The 20,590-nt window shown below is 36.8% G+C and overlaps 3 protein-coding genes across 4 annotated transcripts; all 3 read right to left on the bottom strand.

Moving 5' to 3' along the window:
• Nucleotides 1-69: 69 nt before the first annotated feature.
• Nucleotides 70-4,647, bottom strand: LOC145214725 (microfibril-associated glycoprotein 4-like). Its single transcript, XM_080083313.1, has 8 exons — nt 4,467-4,647; nt 4,079-4,188; nt 3,829-4,018; nt 2,818-2,960; nt 2,357-2,453; nt 1,952-2,051; nt 1,824-1,891; nt 70-1,188 (listed from the first exon to the last, which is right to left on the bottom strand). The coding sequence occupies exons 1-8, from the start codon at nt 4,585-4,587 to the stop codon at nt 950-952; spliced, it is 1,068 nt and encodes a 355-aa protein (XP_079939439.1). The 5' UTR covers nt 4,588-4,647; the 3' UTR covers nt 70-949.
• Nucleotides 4,648-4,832: 185 nt separating this feature from the next.
• Nucleotides 4,833-12,671, bottom strand: LOC145214724 (uncharacterized). Of its 2 annotated transcripts, XM_080083310.1 has the most exons (13): nt 12,427-12,671; nt 12,226-12,367; nt 12,070-12,161; nt 11,808-11,976; nt 11,561-11,709; nt 11,312-11,370; nt 11,106-11,208; nt 10,776-10,931; nt 7,380-7,507; nt 6,529-6,596; nt 6,078-6,252; nt 5,216-5,304; nt 4,833-5,157 (listed from the first exon to the last, which is right to left on the bottom strand). In XM_080083310.1, the coding sequence occupies exons 2-13, from the start codon at nt 12,353-12,355 to the stop codon at nt 5,051-5,053; spliced, it is 1,425 nt and encodes a 474-aa protein (XP_079939436.1). In that variant the 5' UTR covers nt 12,356-12,367; nt 12,427-12,671; the 3' UTR covers nt 4,833-5,050. The 2 variants fall into 2 exon arrangements, with proteins under 2 accessions (XP_079939436.1, XP_079939438.1); XM_080083312.1 differs by having other exon boundaries at nt 12,226-12,670.
• A 1,845-nt stretch (nt 12,672-14,516) lies between these two features.
• Nucleotides 14,517-15,065, bottom strand: LOC145213018 (uncharacterized). The gene has a single exon (XM_080081261.1). The coding sequence runs from the start codon at nt 15,063-15,065 to the stop codon at nt 14,517-14,519; it is 549 nt and encodes a 182-aa protein (XP_079937387.1).
• Between the last annotated feature and the right edge of the window lie 5,525 nt (nt 15,066-20,590).

Below are 20,590 nucleotides of genomic sequence, written 5' to 3'. Positions count from 1 at the left end.
TTTAACAATGCTCCGTCTACAAAAAAACATTGCTGGACACGTACAACTGCATCATGTTACGCTTGAAAGTATGTGCAGTGGAGGTGTATTGACTTTAATGGTAAGACGGTGGACAAGTAATTAAGCTACAACACAAATGCACCTCTCACGCAATGTTGCTTCAAAAAACATATCCAGTTCCAAAATAACATCTGTTTGATTGCATATCAGTGACATAATGGATTAAAACGATAAGCAAAATCGAAAACAAACTCTCTAAAACGAAACGACAACGTGTTGTCGCCTTAACCCTGAAACAACTTCGTGATGTTTCAGCTAAGGTCAACATACACACGAACTGGGATCAGCACTGAAGCGTTAATGCAGACCAGCGATCACGGCATACTCATTTATGAATCACAGTAACCTAGGCCCATTAGAGTCTTCCCGGGACTTGCGCTTCAACAACCGAGCAACAAAGAGTAACTGGTAAACCCACCGAAAGTTGAATGACAATAATCGTTGTCTGCCTCGCCTTATGGGAATCCTTGGGAGACTTTTATTGCTGCCCATGTCAACTTTGTAGTAGGGAATCACCATTCCGAATATTGACTTTCTGATGTTTTTGTTTCGTAGTTAAGGTTGATGGCCATTCTATTGAATTGCTTTTGTAAAAAATAACAAGCAAATAATTGGATGTACTGAACAATAAACAATTGGATGTACTGAACAGGAAACAATTTGATGTGCGAATTTGAAAATGAACATAGGATTCGGCGAGTATGTATTGACAAACTGATGTATTACATCGTGGACATAACAAAATTCAAAAACTGGAGCAAAAAAGTATTGTCCACTTTGCGCAAGTAATTTACGATGACGCCAAGGTATATTTTTTATGTTGTGTGGACACTAACTAAATCTAAATCGTATGGAAGGTAAAAGTACTTATAGGCAGTGTCTGGTTTCTTCAATTACGGATTTTCATTTCTACTCTTTTCAGTGAGTGATGTTTTCCCCACACGATTCCAGTGAAGTCCTTTGGACGCGAAGTTTGGTAATTGCCGTTTAAGCTTGAAGTATAGCAAAAAGTTCCTCCGCCGTGCCACCAACCACTTTTATGACCATTTGCACAGTTTCCATTTAATTGGTCATTATCATGGTCGTATGTCGAGAATGGTTTTCCGCTGTGATATCGAAGGGCATTGACTGCAAAACAAACGTACATAATATTTTTATTTATCAGAGTTGCACGTGGGATCGGATTCTTCGCACAAATCTGCATGCATGGCGAAACAGGTTTAAATCAATATTTTTAAAATTCAGGTTAAAATGATCATAAGTTCAATACTTAGATGAGTTGTGATGCAAAATGCATACAAGCGATCACGACAACTCGCATATTATACATAATACAAATTATGATCCGTCAGGTATATAAATGGCGACATACCGAATCAGCCGTTCACCAAGCATTCCCACAAATGGCAAGACACAGACGTGAATAGTTTTGCCTCCAGTTGGATAAAAACCCACGGGACTCACGCACTACCGTCAGGCTAAACCCGTCGAAAATAAAATCACAAACACCGTTGCCACACAATGCCAGATATCATCTGTTCTACAATTACAGGGATTAGCCCCAAAGCGTTTATGCAGACTAGTGACCACGGTACACTCATTTTTAAACCATAGTACGCCCGCTAGGTCACGCTGGTGTACAATTAAGTTAGTAGGCTACAATCCTTTCAATAGACCTGGCGTACCATATTATTCAAAATAGTTTTAATTTATAACCAATTTCCCAGACCATAATTTTGCAAATGGAATCAATTTAGTCTCACCTGCAGTGCCACTGTACCCTGTAACGTTAAGTGTGTAGTTTGTTGCTTCGGCGCTGATGCTAAAGTGTCTGTAAAAAATGAAAATCACACGAATGACAAAGTTATATTGATTTGTTGTAATTATTTACCTGTAAGTGACATAGTACGTTTGCATATTGTCGAAATCTGTCATGTCAATGCGAAGCTCATAGTTTCTATTCGTTGTAAGCTTGTGTAAATTTTCAAGACCTATAGATAATGGGAAATAGTAATTTGTAGTAAATGTTTATGAGCAATAGCAACTTGTTTCATGTTTTCATCGTTTTGGTTTGCATTGGATAAAAATTATGTCAATTTCATTACTTGTTGTACATAAAATAAGGCAACATCTTTTAAATACAACAATAATAAATGAAAACCGGTTTTAAACAATACAAATGCAGACTGGCGGGAGATTTAGCATTCCTTATTGAAGCAGAATTTCGTTCAAAGCAAATAAATAAATAAATGATAAGAAAGCAACAGCAAGGTATACGGATCTTCAAGGTGCCTACCTAACCAGAAGTTTCCTGTCAAATCTCCAAAGCCTGATTTGTACCAAGCCCAGTTTCTGTGAAAGCTTACCAAATTGTCTATGCGCCTTTGTATGACCTAAAACAGCGAAAATATTTTAATATTTCCATGTATTATCCCTTTTAGCAAACATGTTTTTGTGCATTCATGTCCAGAATAAAGATTACCCAGATTAACAAATTCTGTAGAAACGCATGCGGTACGGAGGGCAAGCAGAGTAAATTTGTACGACTTCCGGGAATTCAAACCCACTTAGGCTCATTGGCGTATTTCAAACTGATGAACTTATATAGCTGAAATCCGTTTGTAAGGGTCACAGCTGCAACGAAGGGAAACGCGCCATAGTAATTAAATACTAATATATTACGTGTTGAGTAGCTATTGACACGAGTTCTTGAAAAACTTTAATCGGAAAACGGAAGTCTGAAAAGTTTGAAATTACCATCCAGTTGCCACCGTCTGTCATCTGGTCACAATACACTCCCAGAGCCTTGTAAACATCATCGCGGAAAGGATAAATCGTAAAAACACCGCTGGTGTTTGTTTGTTTTCGAACGTCACGGCAGTTTGTAGGAGACTTTTGACCTAAAATTAAACGTCTCTGAATAAAAGTGCTTTCCAACATGGTAGAAATGCACTTACGCAAATCGATATAAAGTCCATTCTAATTACTTTGGTTTAGCGCTTAATCTATCTACTTTATAGTATATCAGGAAGGGGTATTTTATATAGGGATGTACCGAATATTCGGTTTGCCGAATTTATTCGGCCGAATCGGCCACTTTTGCAAAGATTCGGTTTCGGCCGAATAATTTGTTGCGATTCGGCCGAAACCGAATCTTTTATGAACACACATTTAAAGCGTTGAGCGTGTCTTTCCTGCTTAGTACCAACGAAAATCCTGTCAGTTATTATATTTTTTACCACATTATCGTTTTCCCCACTGCAGACAACTAAATAGTAATTCATTGCCGGGTTGGAAATTATGCTTAAGGCAATGTTAAACCCCACAGAACTGAAATAAGGATGAAACACAACCATTCTGCACTAATTGCCTGGTAGATAAACTTATGTTTTCATGTCAAACGCGTACCGTACGAATTCGCGTGACGTCATAAATGATTCGGTTGATTCGGCCGAATTTATTCGGCAAAACCGCCGAATATTCGCTTTCGGCCGAATCGAAATTTCGCCGATTCGGTACATCACTAATTTTATACAGTTGTTCGATTTTGTCAAAAAGGTCGGAAACCAATGCATTAGTGAAACCTATTTTTGTCACACATTTCGTATTTCCGCATGTGGATCAGGAGTTTTATTTAGTTCGAACAAGGTTTCTTAAATCGAAGCTTCAGGTAAATTATTAAAATTTCTACCCTTTTCAAAAAATGATGTTCATTTGTACACTTTTACTTATTGCGTAAAACATTTGAAAGGGGATAATGAAACTCACTTGAATTGTTGCAAGGGCTGGGCTCAGCTCCTGATGGGGTTGTCACCATGCTAAGACTTGGGGCTGTAGATGCATTTTGAATTCCACTTGTGTTTGGGGTGGCACCTTCAATCTGACTTGTGGAAGATGAACTGGAGCTCGTTTTTCTTGACTCAAATTTGACGTGTGACGCAGCTCGGTCATCAGATTTCTACGACAATATTCAATATTTTTTACAGTTTGACAAAGTTATTGCCAGTAATTGATTTACCGTGTTGTATATGAGGAACAGAGCAGTGGTGATCAGAAATAAAGCGATAAGAGCAAAAACACATAAGACCACTTGCAATGCCGACTTCAATCCCAAATTCCTTATCGTTTCTGAAAAAGTCAATAGTGTTAATGTGAAAATAGAAACACAACTAAATATCGCATGATAAATGGAAAAAATAAAAATTATATCGTTGTAAGTGCTTTTTTTTATAACAAAATTTCGCAGGAATACTGCTCTGTAAAATCTCACTTGAACGTAGACATTATGAATCAAGCAATAAGATTTTCCGGGCAACACAAAAAAGGTTCTAACAAATCAATGAACTCAATTAAGAAACATTAAGCAAACTGCTGACAAGCATATAAAAGTAAAAAAAAAAACTTACTTCTACTTGAAACATTGTTTCGTGATGTCCGAAACGATGTTTGAGATTCTACAAGCTGATAAGAATCTGAGTGTCCGGTTGAAAAACAATTTCCTCCAAATCTCGTATCAGCCGTAGACATCTCAACTTGAGCTAAATCTGTTGTTGCAGGTAACACCAGGTAAACAAACCTATGACCCAAATAGCCTTGACGACAAACTTTGTTGCAAACAGAGTATTTGAAACTCCGTTCTGCGTGCAATTTTGCACAAACAAGATTGTAGCAAGAAATAGAGTAATACAAACGAAGATTACTTCCTTGGTAATTGCACACAGTGTGTTGGTCCAAAATCCGCAACAGATTATTTATCGCATTGTCCAGCGCAATGTAATGAAAGTTTATGTATTGACATGAATCGAATATGGAAAAAAGAACATGACACGTGCAATAACGAATCACAGGACTCTTATTATTTAATTGCTTAGCAATACAATTGTTTAAAATAAAAAAAATATAATGATAATAAAATAATGATAATCAGTCCTAAAAACGGTTTTGCAAAAAACTCGTTAAGGCAAGGCACAAAACTGCTTTTGATAACCACTCAGCGTGTAAAGATAAGAATAGTTGAATGAAGATCGTTTACGAAGTCTCCACTGGTGCTGGACAAGGATCTGTTCGAAAACACGTGATCGCGCAGTGCTTCCCAACCTAAAAATGAAAACATTGCAAAGTCAAAAACACATTTAGAAACCCTGGTAACGCCGACCTGAAAAATCTCCACATCTATCACTGTTGTATGATGACGTGTCAGCTGATCCGATACAAAACAGAGAAGGGTCTGCATCATCGTTCAGTCTAAACATAAAAGGCCCCCAACGGATGGTATGAGGCAAAATATAAAATGTTTTGTTGATTATAACTATGTTTTGAGAGGAAATTTAATGTAACAAGACATTTTCAACTTAAATATTATTTATAGTTACCAGCACTAAACCTGTAGGCCAGGGGTGGGGAACCTGCGGCCCGCGGGCCGCATGTGGCCCGCTTGCCTTTTTAATGTGGCCCCCGTCACAATTTTAGTATACAACATAATTTTAGTATACAACATATTTTAGTATAGGTACAGTATACAACATAGTATAAAAAAACAATAAACTTTTTATGTACAAATATGTCCTTGAAATGACTTCGACACTTCTGGTAATCTCCCCCATCCACATTATGACGCCAAACTTCTAAAAATTGCTACACATTCAACCACTTGCTTTATTCGTGACGTAACAGTCACTCGATTGCCTCTCCTTGCAGTAATAAATCATTTGCCATGTGGTGTATTTTTTTAAATTGCGTTTAGAGCTGTCAGCGTGGATCCTTATATTGGTATTTTAAATATGTTCTTGGAAAAAAAGACAGATCGATATAATGGAGCTAGGGTATTCAAGAAAGAATGGACAAACTCTTATTTTTAGTCGAAATAAGTGATAAACCTGTATTATAATATCATAACACGGAATTTAACAAAATGTTTGGCCCGCCCGAAAATGTTGTGCAATTCATGCGGCCCGCAGTGCTAAGTAGGTTCCCCCTAGTGTAGGCAAAAATAAGTAAGAGAATGAGCAATGGCAAACCTTACTCCAGGACACAATGCATATGGATAGCCGTAGTGATCATAGGCTCCTAGCTGCAGATATCCCGAAGAAACGTTGTAATTAGGATACGAAATTGATCCTTTGGCAATTTTCACTTTGGTTACCACTTGAGGTTGCGGAGAGTTTAACTTAAGTATGTTGTTTTCCGGCAAGTCTGTAAAAATGCTTATTACAAGTTTTCGTTTTAGTTAGAGTTTAAAAACTGTTAATTTGAAAATACATTTTGTGTACACCAGCGTAACAAGCAGCTAAGATTGTGTCATAATTACGGGCAACATTTCAACTTGGACAACCCAACAGTTCTCTGTACAGAACGTCGTATGGTGATTTAAAGTGACAAACCAGAACAACAGCAACCAACACAAATGTTTTGAAACAAAACCAAAGCTAGTCTAAAACTTGATGTGAAAATATTTGCATCTATTCATACCCAACAGGTCGGCAATCTGGTACAAAACGGTTTCCACTTCGCTTCGGGGTACATAGTTTGTATCGTTTCTAAAAAGACAGATCACAAACTTTTTTAGCAGAACTCGCAAGACCCATTTTAAAACACTTGATTTAGGATATAAGAGTTTTCATTTGATCTCTGTGTTGTATCGGTTAAGATTATATTGTAAAAAATATATAAAATAGGAGTATTTAGCCTACTTTAAGTCGAATATAGGAGAGTAAGTACTTGCTCATTGACATTCGAACTAAGCGGAAGTTGGAATGATCGAAAAGCAACTGAGCAATCAAAACATAAGGCTCGAAGTAAACTTCTAATTGTGACACAATGTTCAAAATAAGCAAAACGAAAAAACAAACAAGCGATGTGTTTCCATTTAGAGCAGTGGTTCTCAAACTTTTTTACTATTTTTTTTCAAAACGGTCCCTTTGCCATTATTTCGAGGGCTCTCGGTTCTCAAGTCTGAATGTTTATTTCAGAAAAACAAAAGTTGATTGCAGGATTTCAGCTAGTTATGCAAAATTGCGCATAACAATGATCCAAAGACATCATGTGGCATCACAGGCAAGACAAAAACATAACGATTGTACGCGAACAATTGCATTTTTGTTAGTTGTATGCAATAAAGGCTATTGTTTAGCAATGGAGACAGTCGATTCTCAATTCTACTTTGATTTAAACTTATTTAGTGACACAAACTGACGCCAAATAAGATTTTAGAATTACAACCTTCTCGCGGTTCCCCCAAAATTGCCTTACGGACCCCAAAAGGACCGCGGACCCCAGTTTGAGAACCGCTGATTTAGAGTAATCGCAACGAGACAAAATACCTGCTTAACAGCATATAACCCATCATGATGTTGTTAATGTGTCCAGATACAGAAAATTCGTAGGTAAGGTTAGTTGACTGCAAATGTTTATGGGGAAATTTGACCGAACCAGAAGACGATCCCCACTTCTGCACCGATAATGAAAGTTTTTAAATACCTATTTGTTTGAATAAAGATCAAAATGGTGATAATAATTCTGTAAGCTAACAATGTTGTCTTTTTTAGTTTTAGTTTAACCCAAGTCTACTTTCTGGGCCTGAGGTTCTCAAGTGCTTCCAGGCGCACCAGTAAGTCCTAGAAAGTAGCTATAGGTGCGATACGTACGGGCAAGAGTATCTTAAAATTAACAGATTCTGCCGAAAAACTGACGATTAAAAAATGCAACATATTCTAAGAAGTAAAGAAGAGACAGTCAGTAACAAGCGGTTTTACGACGTCTTTCTTTTTTTCGTTCATGCCATTGTTTTCATAATCACTGACGTTTTACACAATGGTACACGTGATAAATATGTGATAGACGTGTGTCTACGTGGGAACTGTTTTTAAATCACATAGGTTATTTCAGGCTTTAGGGAACGCAATTATAGTCTAATTTATACCTATATGTACAAATTGCTTAATATAGTACTGCCGTCGTTTGGTAAAACCTAGTAACTGCAATTTTCAAGTTTTCGAGAAAAAGCACAAAACGCGTTTGATGTTGGTTAGCATCCAAAAATACTTTTTTTGTCTACCTGTTTGGTGTTTTTCACAAACATGTTACAGTAAAAAATTTTTGGCATATCTACGGTTCACGACATATTGTTAGTTTGTTTATTATCCATGAAAAAACGATATACTAGGTTTTACCGGATAAGAAATGCAAAACTAACTAAAATAAAATTTGGAAAAGTCTAGGCTCAGAACAATACATGGATTTTTTTGCTTTATCGCCCTCACAAATCAAACAGAAGCTTTTTATTTTTTTCATAAACTTTGTTATTACATTTAAGTCACCATTTTTCAAGCTGTTTGAAGAATACTGGAGTACAAATTTTCAGTCAAAAACCTTTTATTAGCAATAGCAACATGCTAGTGCTGAAGACCAATACAAAGTATATTTGTTCAACAACAACACAAGCACATGGCAAAGATACTTTTACAAAACATGTCATAAACTTTTGTGAGTTCTTGATGTGGTTAACTTACCATGCTACAAAAGTCTAACATGAAAACATCAAGCAGTTTAACCATCAATTGAATGACACCCAAAAAAATGTTTTTACATGACAAATAAAAACATATAACATCTACAAAGGTAGCTTTTTTATGTATATTTTATTTACAGATTTACTATATACTTGTCATTTTTTCTTATAACAGCATGTTGTCACAAAACTGGTAAATATAGTTTGTTAAACTACAAAATCTAGTTTCATTGTTTGTTTAGTATGGCTACCACACAAGGAAAGCTAATCTTGGACCTTTTAAAGAAAGAAAAAAAGAATAAAGCTCCATGCAGCTTTCAGTAATTTTGGAAAAAAGGCTTGTTTGCCTCAAAAAAGTTTTATCAATATTCTTTTTTTATTATTAAATTGTCATATATTTACAAAACTAGTCAAAAAGAAAGGAAAAAGACACTATCAATCCATATTTGCACCATTTCGAATATTCAGTAATAAACAATCAGTTTTTATTCCCAAATTTGTTCATATAAAACACTTTGCAAACTGTGAGCTTGGCACCACAGCAGCCAGGCAGTTCATGCAGCAAATGGCATGATATCTTTGCTCCAACATTGCAGTTTTATGAATAGTGCCCTTCATGAATTTCCTTCTTCCAGCGAAGTCCTGCGACCAGCAGTTTTTATAATATTTTTAGACATGAACACTTATCAATATTAATAAAACATTGGAATGGTTAACTTTGAGATGAGCAAACCTAAATGATTATGTTTATCTGTTTGTGAACATTTATATTTTATCAGCTAAAAATCATCATTAACTTTTAACAACATAAATTAACATCATGCAAGGTTTCAAGCGTGAAAGAAAAATACCTGTAATAAGGTTCAGCATGTAAACTTTCAAGCTTAGATGAAATTGTAACATATGGATTTTCTTTGGTTAAACTATCTGAATCTTGGTCCAGTGGCACAATTCTTCCTAACCAAAAACTGTCATTTTGGAGCTGAAATAGTTTTGAATCCTGATCATTTGATGAGTTGAATGATGCTCAGTTGTCATGTCAGATAAGACTACAAATGACAACAACTACTCACGTTATGATTAATATCATCCACACTTGCGGTTTTAATTTCAGCACAATAACCTGTTTCTGAGCCAAATCTATGTGTTATTTTTTGCTTATGGTTATAGTCAGGGTTGCCATCGACTTGAAACCAAAAAAAAAGGACAACCGAAAAATATAATTGTCATACGAAACGAAACCAACGTTTTTGAACAAATCTTTGCATTTTTATGGGCCATGACACATCATGTGCAATGTAGGACATTTCTTAAAAATAGGACATTTCTTAGAAATAAGGACAATGAACTTTTCTAAGACACAGACCTTCAAAATAAGGACAAATCTTATAAATAAAGACGGTATGGCAACCCTGGTTATAGTGCTGAAATCAAAGTGTACTTACATGAACTATAATATTTCAAACTTTTATTCTCTTAGTCATTAACAATGTGTTTCTAATCTCAACTTAAATTTCTACCTTAATGCCTTCAGAAGTGTAACCTGGCAAGCAAGTTTATTAATCCAAACTTACTGGAAACTGGAGCTTCATTCTTTGTTTTTTTTAAGGGCCAAGATTAGTTTTCCTCTTGTGGTAGCCATATTAAACAAACACTGAAACTGGATGGTATAGTTACAGCTAAACAAACTTAAAATACCGGTATTTACTTAATGGCAAACAAAACTGAATCACAATGTCAATAGATAAGTAAACAAGGCGACAACAAGCAGCTGTCAGAAAAAAGTTGTCACGTGACGAACTCGACCGTCATGATTGGTCAAACAGCAATACTAGGTTTTGCCAAATACTTTTAGCGTTGTGTTTCACTTACTAGGTTTTTTTAACCGTAAATATATCGACAACTAGATATCTTTCAAATTCCAAATTTTAACACAGAAAACTAGCCAACATTAAGTAACCATTCCACTAAAAAAACGCATTTTGAAAAATATGTCGGTTACTAGGTTTTTCCAAAAGACGGCAGAGTAATCCATCCATATGCAAGTGTGTATGTCAAAATTTTACCCCGCTTGCAAAATTTTCTGTCGGCGCCTATGTTTTGGCCAAGAATCTCTATTTGAATATCTTGCTTACCCCTTGAATTTTCCAGTTTGTGCAAATAACTAATAAAAAAGAATAATTTTGGTCAAAACAACTTTGTACCTTACCTGATAACCACCAATGGTAAACAGAACCGATGTCAACGAGGGCTTTTCAACAGATCCAAAAACATCCAATGCAGTTGCTTGAATATGAAAGCCGTTGTAAGACGCAGAGAAATAATCGTTCGATACAGACACAACCGCACTTGTTTTCGAAACAATCTTTAAATGTATAATATAAGACATGTGACCGTTCGACTCAAACCTGCTCGACAACAAATAACATGCACAACAATTAAGGGACCAAATTAATTACGTGTTTTTTTAAACCCCTGTTGTGTGCGACATCGGGTTGGACTTCTAGCCGTGTAAATGACATAGGCCACACTAACATACCTTCATCGTAAACTTGTTGGGATAACCGTCAAAGTTGGAAACTGTAGCCATCGCGATAAAGGGGTAGTTGGCTGCACTGCTTATGTGATATGTCTTTGAATCACTGCAATTTCACAAGAAATTAGCGTTTTTTCTTGATATTGGGGCATAGAAATAATTTTGTTTGAATAAAAGACGTTATTCAAAAATAACTAACAATGTATTACGTGTATGATTTTCCGTACTGCATCAAAGTATACGGTTCGTTGTTCACCCGAAAATAAACCTAAAATTAGAGTAAATAGTTCAAAAGCTAATTGAAAAAAAATTGAAGCCCATATGGCTGATAGTAGGTCAGTAAAAAATGATAGCAAAACAGGATAAATTGTATGAAAGTTTGTTTGCTTTTTTATTGTCAAAACATAAAGTTACAAACGCTATAACGTCGTTTTGCCAAGTAAGAGAAAAACAATCACCTGGTTACCGACGTCAAACATGTTCCTGCCTCCGTCATTTATTGATGTACCGGATGTGCCTGTGTCATAACTGTAGTGGTACCATCCAGTAACGATGGACGAAATATTGATTTCAGTCTTCATATTGGCAACTATTTTTGAATTTAGGCCTGGTGGAAGAAACCGATGTTTTAATGTCATACATAAACATGCGCTTCAACTTAACCCAAATATAGTTTCGGAGTCAATAATCCACAGACGCCCTTACCTACAATATTTAAGCTCTTGAGAGGTACATAATGTCGGTACAGATTTCTCAATGAAAATCCGTAGTTGGAAAGAAACCCGTCGGTCGTGTAATATTTTAAAAACGATCCTGACTCATAATCATTGACGTCAACGCCGTTGCGTACGTGAGATAACATGACGTCAGAGCTCTGCAACAAGAAGAAACTCAGTCAAACTATATAGATATCTATATTTGAACACAAACATACATAGTTAAATATTTCTGTTCCTAAAATACATACCTTTTGGTTGTAATATTCAACACCCTTGTAATCTTCCGAAGTTGCAGTAAAGACACTGCCCATCGTGCTTCGATCCGACCACGTTGGTGAACCTGAAGAGATAGTTTACCTGGTTAGTTTCCCAAACAAAAGGCCGCATTAAAAAGCTGCTGTTACCTCCACCATTCTGGTTTCTGTAAGAGTTGTTGGGAAAAAACGACCATTTGTCATGGTAAGAACATTTGTGTTCGTCTTTGGCGCGATGCACAGAAGCAACCAATGTCCAACCTCCTCCATTTGTTTTCATGTCACAATAAACCTAAACGAGTTTCATTTGACCATTTCGACTCTGCGTTCTAATTCGTGACGGTACATTACATAATGTTTATCAGATCCCAATGTTTGCTGATTGTGAATATTAGGCTTGATTTCGTAAACTCCAGTTTTAACCAATCCACTATGCCGAAGATCAAAGCAAGATTTTCCAGGCTTCGTCAAAACAAATGCTGTAAAAATAGTCACTGTGACATTCAAACTTAATTTAGTCCATTTGAACTGTAAATGAGTGACAATGTGCCGCAACAGAGTTTACACCAAGGCAGCTGCCATTAAACGCTTCACACAAACAGTATCAGGCGTACAATGTAAAAGCACTACAAAACTGCCTCACGAAAAAGGCGTTGATTGGCTGCACGCTTTTCGCAACCATAATCAGGGTAAGTCTCGCCATACACAAGAAATCGTCTGGTGGTAAACTAAGTAGTTTGTTTTATTGATACGAACAGATCACCGAAATCAAGACAACTCATACAAATAGTTGGGACTCTGCGCATTTAGTTAAAAGCCTAAGAAAATAGCCTAGTATGTAAATTTAGATTAAGAGTTCAGATAATGTTACTGTCCTAAATTTTATTACATGTTTTAATGATACTTACCAATACTCTGTACCTGCGCAGAAGAGTCATTGATTTTCTGCAAATAAAATATAATACAAATAATTAAATAAACGCTGTATCATAACTTCTATGATAAAGTCCAATTACCGTGTATGCCAGGCACAGTAAAACCACAATGCAAATCGAGATGATTACAGCAAATAGGTAGAAAGTAAATCGACAGATCCATTTTATTTTCTCTGTGTCTGTAACAAAACAGAAGTTGCCAAATTTAACGCCTACAAATGTGATGTTAGATCATACATACAGTCCTTCAGGAAAGCAATGGTGCTTCAATAGTATTGATCAGGTGAAACTACTTACTTGTGATGCGCTTAAACTTTTCTTCAGGCTGCAGTAGCTCCAGAAGACAGTTATAAAGGAAGCTTATTAAAGACGTACCACTGGCCAACACAATTTTTGGTGTCTTTAATGTTAAAACTGATATTGACTAATTTTGGGGTACTGATTTCAAAAATCATTACGGTTTTCTTTAATCAGGTCAACTTTTTGAGTTATTTATAAAATTAAAATTTATGACTATATTGATTCAATGACTTTGAAATCAATCTTTTATGTGTTTGTTAAAGTTTTGTAACATTATACACATCAATTTCGTACAGTGCAGTCAGTTTCATAGCATGGATATGCGTTCTATGCTTATGCTCTGTCTAAGAATGATTGGTGCAGGCTAACGGTAACTTTAAACGTGTTTTATGGAGTGATTTTCAGACTAGTAAAGCAAGGTGGTAAAACTAGAATTAATAGTGGCTAAGTCATCTATAAGGTGTTGCATGAAATAACAAGATGTTTTATGCTACATTACTGGTGAATATCCATACAACATAACTAAAAAGAAAAAAAATATCTGTATCGAATGTGCTTATCTTGCACACTTCGATGTGGCTTTAGGGGTTTAGGACAGTGGTTCCCAAACTATGGTACGCGTACCACTAGTGGTACGCGAAGGTCTCCAAGGTGGTACGCGAGCAACTTATTAAGTTCACACAAAACGATCTTTATTTCACACAAGTTACGTAGAGCGTGAAATTTCGCACCATATTTGCTACGAAATTCTAATTCATTGGTGTATTGACGCATTGAACTGTTAAGCAAGGTTTCTTTGTGACGAAATAGATTTATTATGACGTAATGAATCTGTTATTACGACGTAATAAGTCCTTAAAGTCAGTTTTTGTAATAAGCTACTCGTTGTGTTGACAGTAGGGAGTAGCACTGTAGCGAGGGCGGTAAAAGTTTGACTAATTTTTGTTTAATATTAACGAGCCTTTGGTTACTAAAGGCTAAAGTTACTAAGGTAAAGTTAGTTAGTAAAGATTAATAACATTTTTATTCATTAAATTCTAACGTGATTGTAGGTGGTACGAGGATGCTGCATGAACCAAAAAAATGGTACGCGAGTAGATAAAGTTTGGGAACCACTGGTTTAGGACAAAAGCAATGGGCTCCACTTACCTAATGTTGATTTGAATATTGCAGTAATGGAAAAACAGTAGAAAGGGACTGAAATTATTAGAAAGGGTACATAAGTAAGTTATTAAGCGGTCTGAAAAATTTGGCACAAAAAATGAGTATAAAGCTACACTTGTAGCGAGGTGCCAAGAGCCGTGATTCGCTAATTTCCTCTCCGCTCAGCCGTGTGCGGATATACTCAGGCAATCGCTCCAAAAACAGTTGTTGGAAAACAAAACATTCCTTTGCATCGCCAAGTAATGCAAGCATGTCATCCATTAAAGCGGATGGCATTCTGTCGCCCAAAGGAGGCATGTGAAGTAACCGCATGGCCCTCTGCGGGCGCGAAAGACAAAAGGTTTCTACCAAACGTGCCTTGATAGTCTCGTATTTGTCTGCTTCTGGCGGGTTTTCTATCAGGTCTATAAGACGATTGGCTGTGTCCTGATCCAGAGCCGAAACGACATAATAGTACTTCGTTAGATCTCCTTTAATGCTTTTTAGAGCGAACTGTGCCTCCGCTTGCTGAAACCAAACTCGTGGTTGAGCTGTCCAAAACGTAGGTAACTTTACTGCTACAGCATTCTCTGAGTTTGTGGCTTCTGTCATAATGCAAAAATAACGTTTTTGCACGCTTGGGGTCACCAAATGTAGCGAGGTGTTTATTCGAGGTACATCGTAATAGAATAACACAATGAGCGAATACGCCGCTACACACTTTCCTTAAAACATAGGGGATATAAATGATGAGAATTAAGCTGAAAGGTTCCAACAGGATATCAGTAAAACGAAACGTGTCAGGGAAGAGGGAATAATGTGGTCCTGGCTAACTGCTGTTGGTCAATTAAACGGGACGATATTGCTGCCACTCAGTTCCGAAAGTTACCAAAGTACATGTGTAGGCCTATACCTGATAACTTACAAATTTGAAACATTTTTTTGTTTTTTTGTGTGTTGAATTTTGTTTGTTAGGAGTGTCCACCTGTTACATTTGAAATTAAATTCGAAATTTTGTTCTTGCAATAACGTTAATTCCAAATAAAATACTCAAAACCAGTTTCACTATAGTGTATACATATTGATTGTTTTTCAAACAAGGGTGTACCATAACAGGAAAACTAGACGCGATACAGATAAACCGATTGCATATTTGAAATCAGTGCACTAGAATTAGTCAAAATCAGTTAAAACATTACAGACACCAGTGAAAAAATATTTTTTTGTTGCCCAGTTATAACTGACAAAATGATGCAGATTTGCCGCGCAGAAATGTTTTAGGAAGAAAATGAAGCTAATAGTAATCTTTCATCTCTAAATTATAATTTTTAAACTAGTTTTAATTTTAAATTCACTGTTCATGGTAACATTTTCGACAAATATGTTTCCGGATTCGGTATGTAGCCTTCCCAAAACAAATGATTTTGTGTTCCCAAAAACATTAACTTTTCTTTCCTTGGACGGAAAGAGTATCTTTAAGTTGGTTGAAAAGTTTTGTTTTCTTACATTCAAACGCAGTTCTCATAATATCTGAGTCCTAGTGGCGTTTGCAATAAAAAGCGAAGCGTTGCAAACAAATAAAGCGCTCGGGGGCGCAAAAATAAATCAGGGCAGTTGGACGCAGAGTTGTAAGTCGGGCCGGGGTTTTTAGGGTTCGGGTTCGGGTTTTTAAAAAAAAACGGGCTTGATTCGTGCCTGAATTTACACTTTGTGTCAGTAATTTGTAAAAATAAATTTAACTAGGCAAATAGCCAGTTGCTGGACCTGGCCTAGTGGCATACAGCCCTAAAACGCCTTGTTCGAGTACATTATCTTTGTGTTTGTTCACTTTGTTGCCTTGCTCATTTCTGGGGATCCAGGTATAGGCCTGTCAATCAAACGGTCGGGCTTAAACGGGCTTCTCAAGAAAAATTCGGGTTCGGGCTCAAATTTCAGGCCCGTTTACAACTCTGGTTGGACGAGAATACAGTGACAAGAGATAATATAAACACGATGTAATTTCTGCGATGTAATTACCACCAAGAATTTGCTGCAATGTATTTATCAAGCAGTGATTCTCAACCGCGGCTCCCAGGGCCGCATGAGGCTCCCAACTACTTATTTTGCGGCACTAGACCTCAGAAAACCACCATAAACGCTGCTAATTTAGCTTTCAAGCTTTAGTGACTTTCCAAAGGTTTCGTTTTTTTGCGGCTACCTACACACTTAAAAAGTTTGAACCCCTATCTATAGTGACAACAATGGTATATCGGTACTCGGTATAGAAGCTTTAGCAAGCACCGAACTACTTACTTTCAACACAACTGTTGCGACCCGTACGTTCTGGTGACGATTGTTCAAACTTCAGAAACTCATAGCGGTTGGAACGGTCCCCACCATGGCACGCAACATCTGATTCAGTAGCATGCATATCAAACGTAAACTAGCTACCATTCGTTACTTAAAATCCTGGCCTTGAAAGGGTCAACAATCAAGGTAGCCTAACTACTAGCTTGCATTGTAATTCACCAATGCGAATATGCCCGTTCACCTTAACAAACTAAACAAGGTATAAGGATAAACAAAGTTTTGTGATTTATTCAGCAGTACGACACCAACATGCGCAAATCCACCCCACTTGCGTGGAGAGGAAGTTAAACCGCAATCGAGTCGCATTTCAATTTCCTTTTTTAAATCACCAAAACCAAGCAATCATTGAAAACTGCATTGTTTTGTCGGATTACACTGCGCAAAGGTTTCTCGACCGCTTGCTAGAGTTGTTTGGTAAACACAAACCTTTTGTGAAAATTATATTGCACTGAAGTATAAGATAAGTGCATTATAATGTATACTAAACACATTATGGTCATGCACAAAATAAACAAACTTCAAAATTACATACATACTGTATATATATGGTGATTAGCTGTCAACATAAAACTTCAATCTACTTGTAAATTTAAACAATAGATCAATGTGACAACATGTTTTGGTGAGCTAAAAATGACAAAAAAATCATATTACAAACGTCGAATAGCTGTAACGAGATGCTTTAAAATCCATTGACAATTGAAAGATGCCGCAAACAAATAAAACAAGACATTTAGGCAAAGAGTATCTTCAGTTGTGTTTAAACAGTTTTTTCAATTTCAAACCTCTATTTCAACAAACTAGCGTACAAACATGAGAATAGTGGAGTGAAGATCGTTAATGAATTTTCTGTTGTTTGACACAGTTCAGAAACACATGATCACGCAGTGTTTCCCATGCTGAAAATACGCAACAGTTCTTTATGATCCGTTTTTTTCAACTATATGTATAAACTGCAAATATTACTAAATATTGCTCACCAAAAAATCCCCACATCTAGCACGGTTGTGTGATAAAGTGTCAGCTGATCCAATACAAAATTGAGACGAGTCCGTTCCTTTGTTTACTCTAAACACACATGGGAAACATACATAAGTGTTTACCTACTTTTTTTATCAGTGGCCCAGTCAAAAGATACACGTTCCAAAGTTTTATGCTAAATAAATAAAAAACTGACTTTTTACATACTCATATAGACCTATTGCAGCAAGTTAAATAAAAAAAAGATTGCACCAAACCTAACTCCAGGACACAACGCATAGGGGAGGCCGAGATGACCATGGGGGTAAATCTAGAAAATCATTCACGAGATACATCAGTTGTGTATCAAATTTTGGATTAGGAGATATTTTTTGGTTTGTCGTGTGCTCTTTGGCCTGCAGTGACGGCCTATCGCTGAAGCGAGTTGAACTGATCGCACTTATCAGGGCCTCAAGTAAAACAAGTTCAATAATAAAACAAAAAACAAGAACGTCCGCGACCTGCGCAGTTCCAATACAATACAACACAATGGAACACACAACACCAACACGTTTTTTAACCACACAGCGAACACTGCAACCGCCACGAGGCCCAGGCAAGAACTGCCTCCAATCTAGAACGAAGCATGGCAGTCCAAAAGTCATGATCTTGCGCCGCATGTCGACGTCCAAATCATTGCCAGACAGTGATTGATCAGGAAAGCAAACGCAGCGGTACGTTTGATGGTGTCGTTACAAAAACAAGGTGAAACACAAGTACAAACATAAATAGTGCTAAATATCGACAAAGCATGCGTGCAATAACAATTGAAATATTATTAGGCAAAAACAATGTAAATATAACAACTAAGTTACTCGTTTGGTCCATAAGCAAAAACATAAAAAAGAAAACCCAACATGCAAACGTACTATGTGACATACAGGTAAATATTTACAACAGATTAACAGATCTTGGCGACTCGTGTGATTTTCATTTTTCTAGACTCTTTAGTATCAGCTGCGAAGCAAATAACTACACCCTTAACGTTACCGGATACAGTGGCACTGTAGGTGGGACTAAATTCATTTGGCAAATTTAATGTCCCATTGGAAAAATTATTGTCTGGGAAATCGGTTGTAAATTTAAACGATTTTTTTTACTTATAGTACGCCATGCCTATTAAAGGGATTGTACCAAATCAGTCGGTCACCAGCGTGACCTGGCGTACTATGGTTTACATATGAGTGTGCCGTGATTACTGGTCTACATTGACGCTTTGGGACTGGTCTCGGTATTAAATTAATGTTCATCAAGAGTGATTAAAATGGTGGAACTAATGATATCTGACATTACGCGGCAAAGGTGTTTGTGATTCTATTTTCGACGGGTTTTACCTATGTACCCAGATGCATAAATCCCAGAAAGGCTCCTGTCGCATCGCATCCAACTGTAGGTTAAACCATTCTAGCCTGTGTCTTGCCATGTGTGATGATGCTTGGTGAGCGATTCATTCGGTATGTCGCCCTTCATAGACCTGGCGGATCATAACGTGTTTATGCGACTGAGTCGTGATCGCGTATATGCATATCGCATCACAATTTATGTTCATTTTAACTTGAATTTAAAAAAATGATTTAAACCTATTTAACCATGTATAAGCTATTGCTGCCAGGCATAATATCGAATTTAGTTTGCCAGAAGAGCTCTACAAACTTGCTATTTATCGATGAATGCACATTTGTACGAAGAATACGATCCCACGTTTGTTGTATTTGTTTTGCAGCCAATGGTCTTCGATATCACAGCGGAAAACCATTCTCGACAAAAAAAAAAAAACTGAGCACAAGCCACAGCTCCCTGTCTATAACGCCCGACATGTTTGTTTTCCAAGTGCGCATGCGCACAATTGCATAACGTCATAAAAACTGGGCTGGACATAGATAACGTATTGATGCCTAAAAAATTTTACTAATAAAGTGCCGATCGAGGCGGAAATGATGTTTATTATATATTGCTAAAGAATAAAAAAATAAGTAGGCTATAATGAAAATTATGTGTAATATTATGGTAGGAATATTATCTAGGGGTGCTGCAGCTCCGCAGCTCCTTCGCACGAGCCGCCCCTGGTACCAGATTGCCCACCTGCTGTGTATAAATAGATGAAAATATTTTCACATCGAATTTCAGACTAGCTATGGCAATCAAAATTAAAATTTGTCAGCTGTTTTTTCATCATGTAGTCATAGTCTTTGAAGTCCAGTAACACAATTTGTCATCTTTGTCGGTTTTGCATATTACTATGTCTTGTTTAATAAATAGCTCTCTTAACTCTTGCAGTGCCTTGCGTTGGGCCAGCGGTAGAGGTTGTTTCTTGTATGGAAGTCTTTACGAGCTATTTGGCTAAGTTGCGTAGTTTCGCTTTAGAAAGGTCAAGGTAAATTCATGTTTCCGTATCCAGTTGTTGTTTATTTGGCCTGGAATAATTTGGAAGCCTTACATTGCGAGGCAGCAATGAGACATAGTCAAAAGACGGTTTATCTTTAATAACCTCTGACCACTCAACTCGTATTAGGTGCGAATAAAAGTTTAGGTAGAAGCACATCATTCATTTTAAAGCATTTTCGTAGAATAGCGATTAGGGATCCCGTTTCAACAATTCTCATGAATGATCGTTGTCGTGCATGGTGATCCAATGTCCAAGTAAGTGATCAAAACGACAACTTATCAACAGCATGTCTTACAATGACGATTACTGTTTGCCAACTACAATACCGTAAAACCAATGGACGATAAAATTCTTGGTGAAACAGAATCAGTCGGTTCTATTA

This window comes from Phallusia mammillata, chromosome 2, assembly GCF_965637545.1.
Source record: "Phallusia mammillata chromosome 2, kaPhaMamm4.hap1.1, whole genome shotgun sequence".
NCBI classification, from domain to species: Eukaryota; Metazoa; Chordata; class Ascidiacea; order Phlebobranchia; family Ascidiidae; genus Phallusia; species Phallusia mammillata.
Note: the sequence above shows the minus strand (reverse complement) of the source record. Positions and strands in the feature narration are given on the sequence as shown.

Bases quoted from the DNA above. Each gene is read 5' to 3' on its own strand.
- LOC145214725 (XM_080083313.1), bottom strand. From the start codon at position 4,587: ATGTCTACGGCTGATACGAGATTTGGAGGAAATTGTTTTTCAACCGGA. The intron at 2,454-2,817 runs GTAATTTCAAAC...TCGCTGTTTTAG, and splicing joins CAGACGGTGGCAACTGGATG to GTCATACAAAGGCGCATAGA. The intron at 1,892-1,951 runs GTAAATAATTAC...CATTTTTTACAG, and splicing joins ACGTACTATGTCACTTACAG to ACACTTTAGCATCAGCGCCG.
- LOC145214724 (XM_080083310.1), bottom strand. From the start codon at position 12,355: ATGAAAACAAATGGAGGAGGTTGGACATTGGTTGCTTCTGTGCATCGC. The intron at 11,710-11,807 runs GTAAGGGCGTCT...TTCTTCCACCAG, and splicing joins CAAGAGCTTAAATATTGTAG to GCCTAAATTCAAAAATAGTT. The intron at 11,371-11,560 runs GTGATTGTTTTT...CTCTAATTTTAG, and splicing joins TGTTTGACGTCGGTAACCAG to GTTTATTTTCGGGTGAACAA.
- LOC145213018 (XM_080081261.1), bottom strand. From the start codon at position 15,065: ATGACAGAAGCCACAAACTCAGAGAATGCTGTAGCAGTAAAGTTACCT.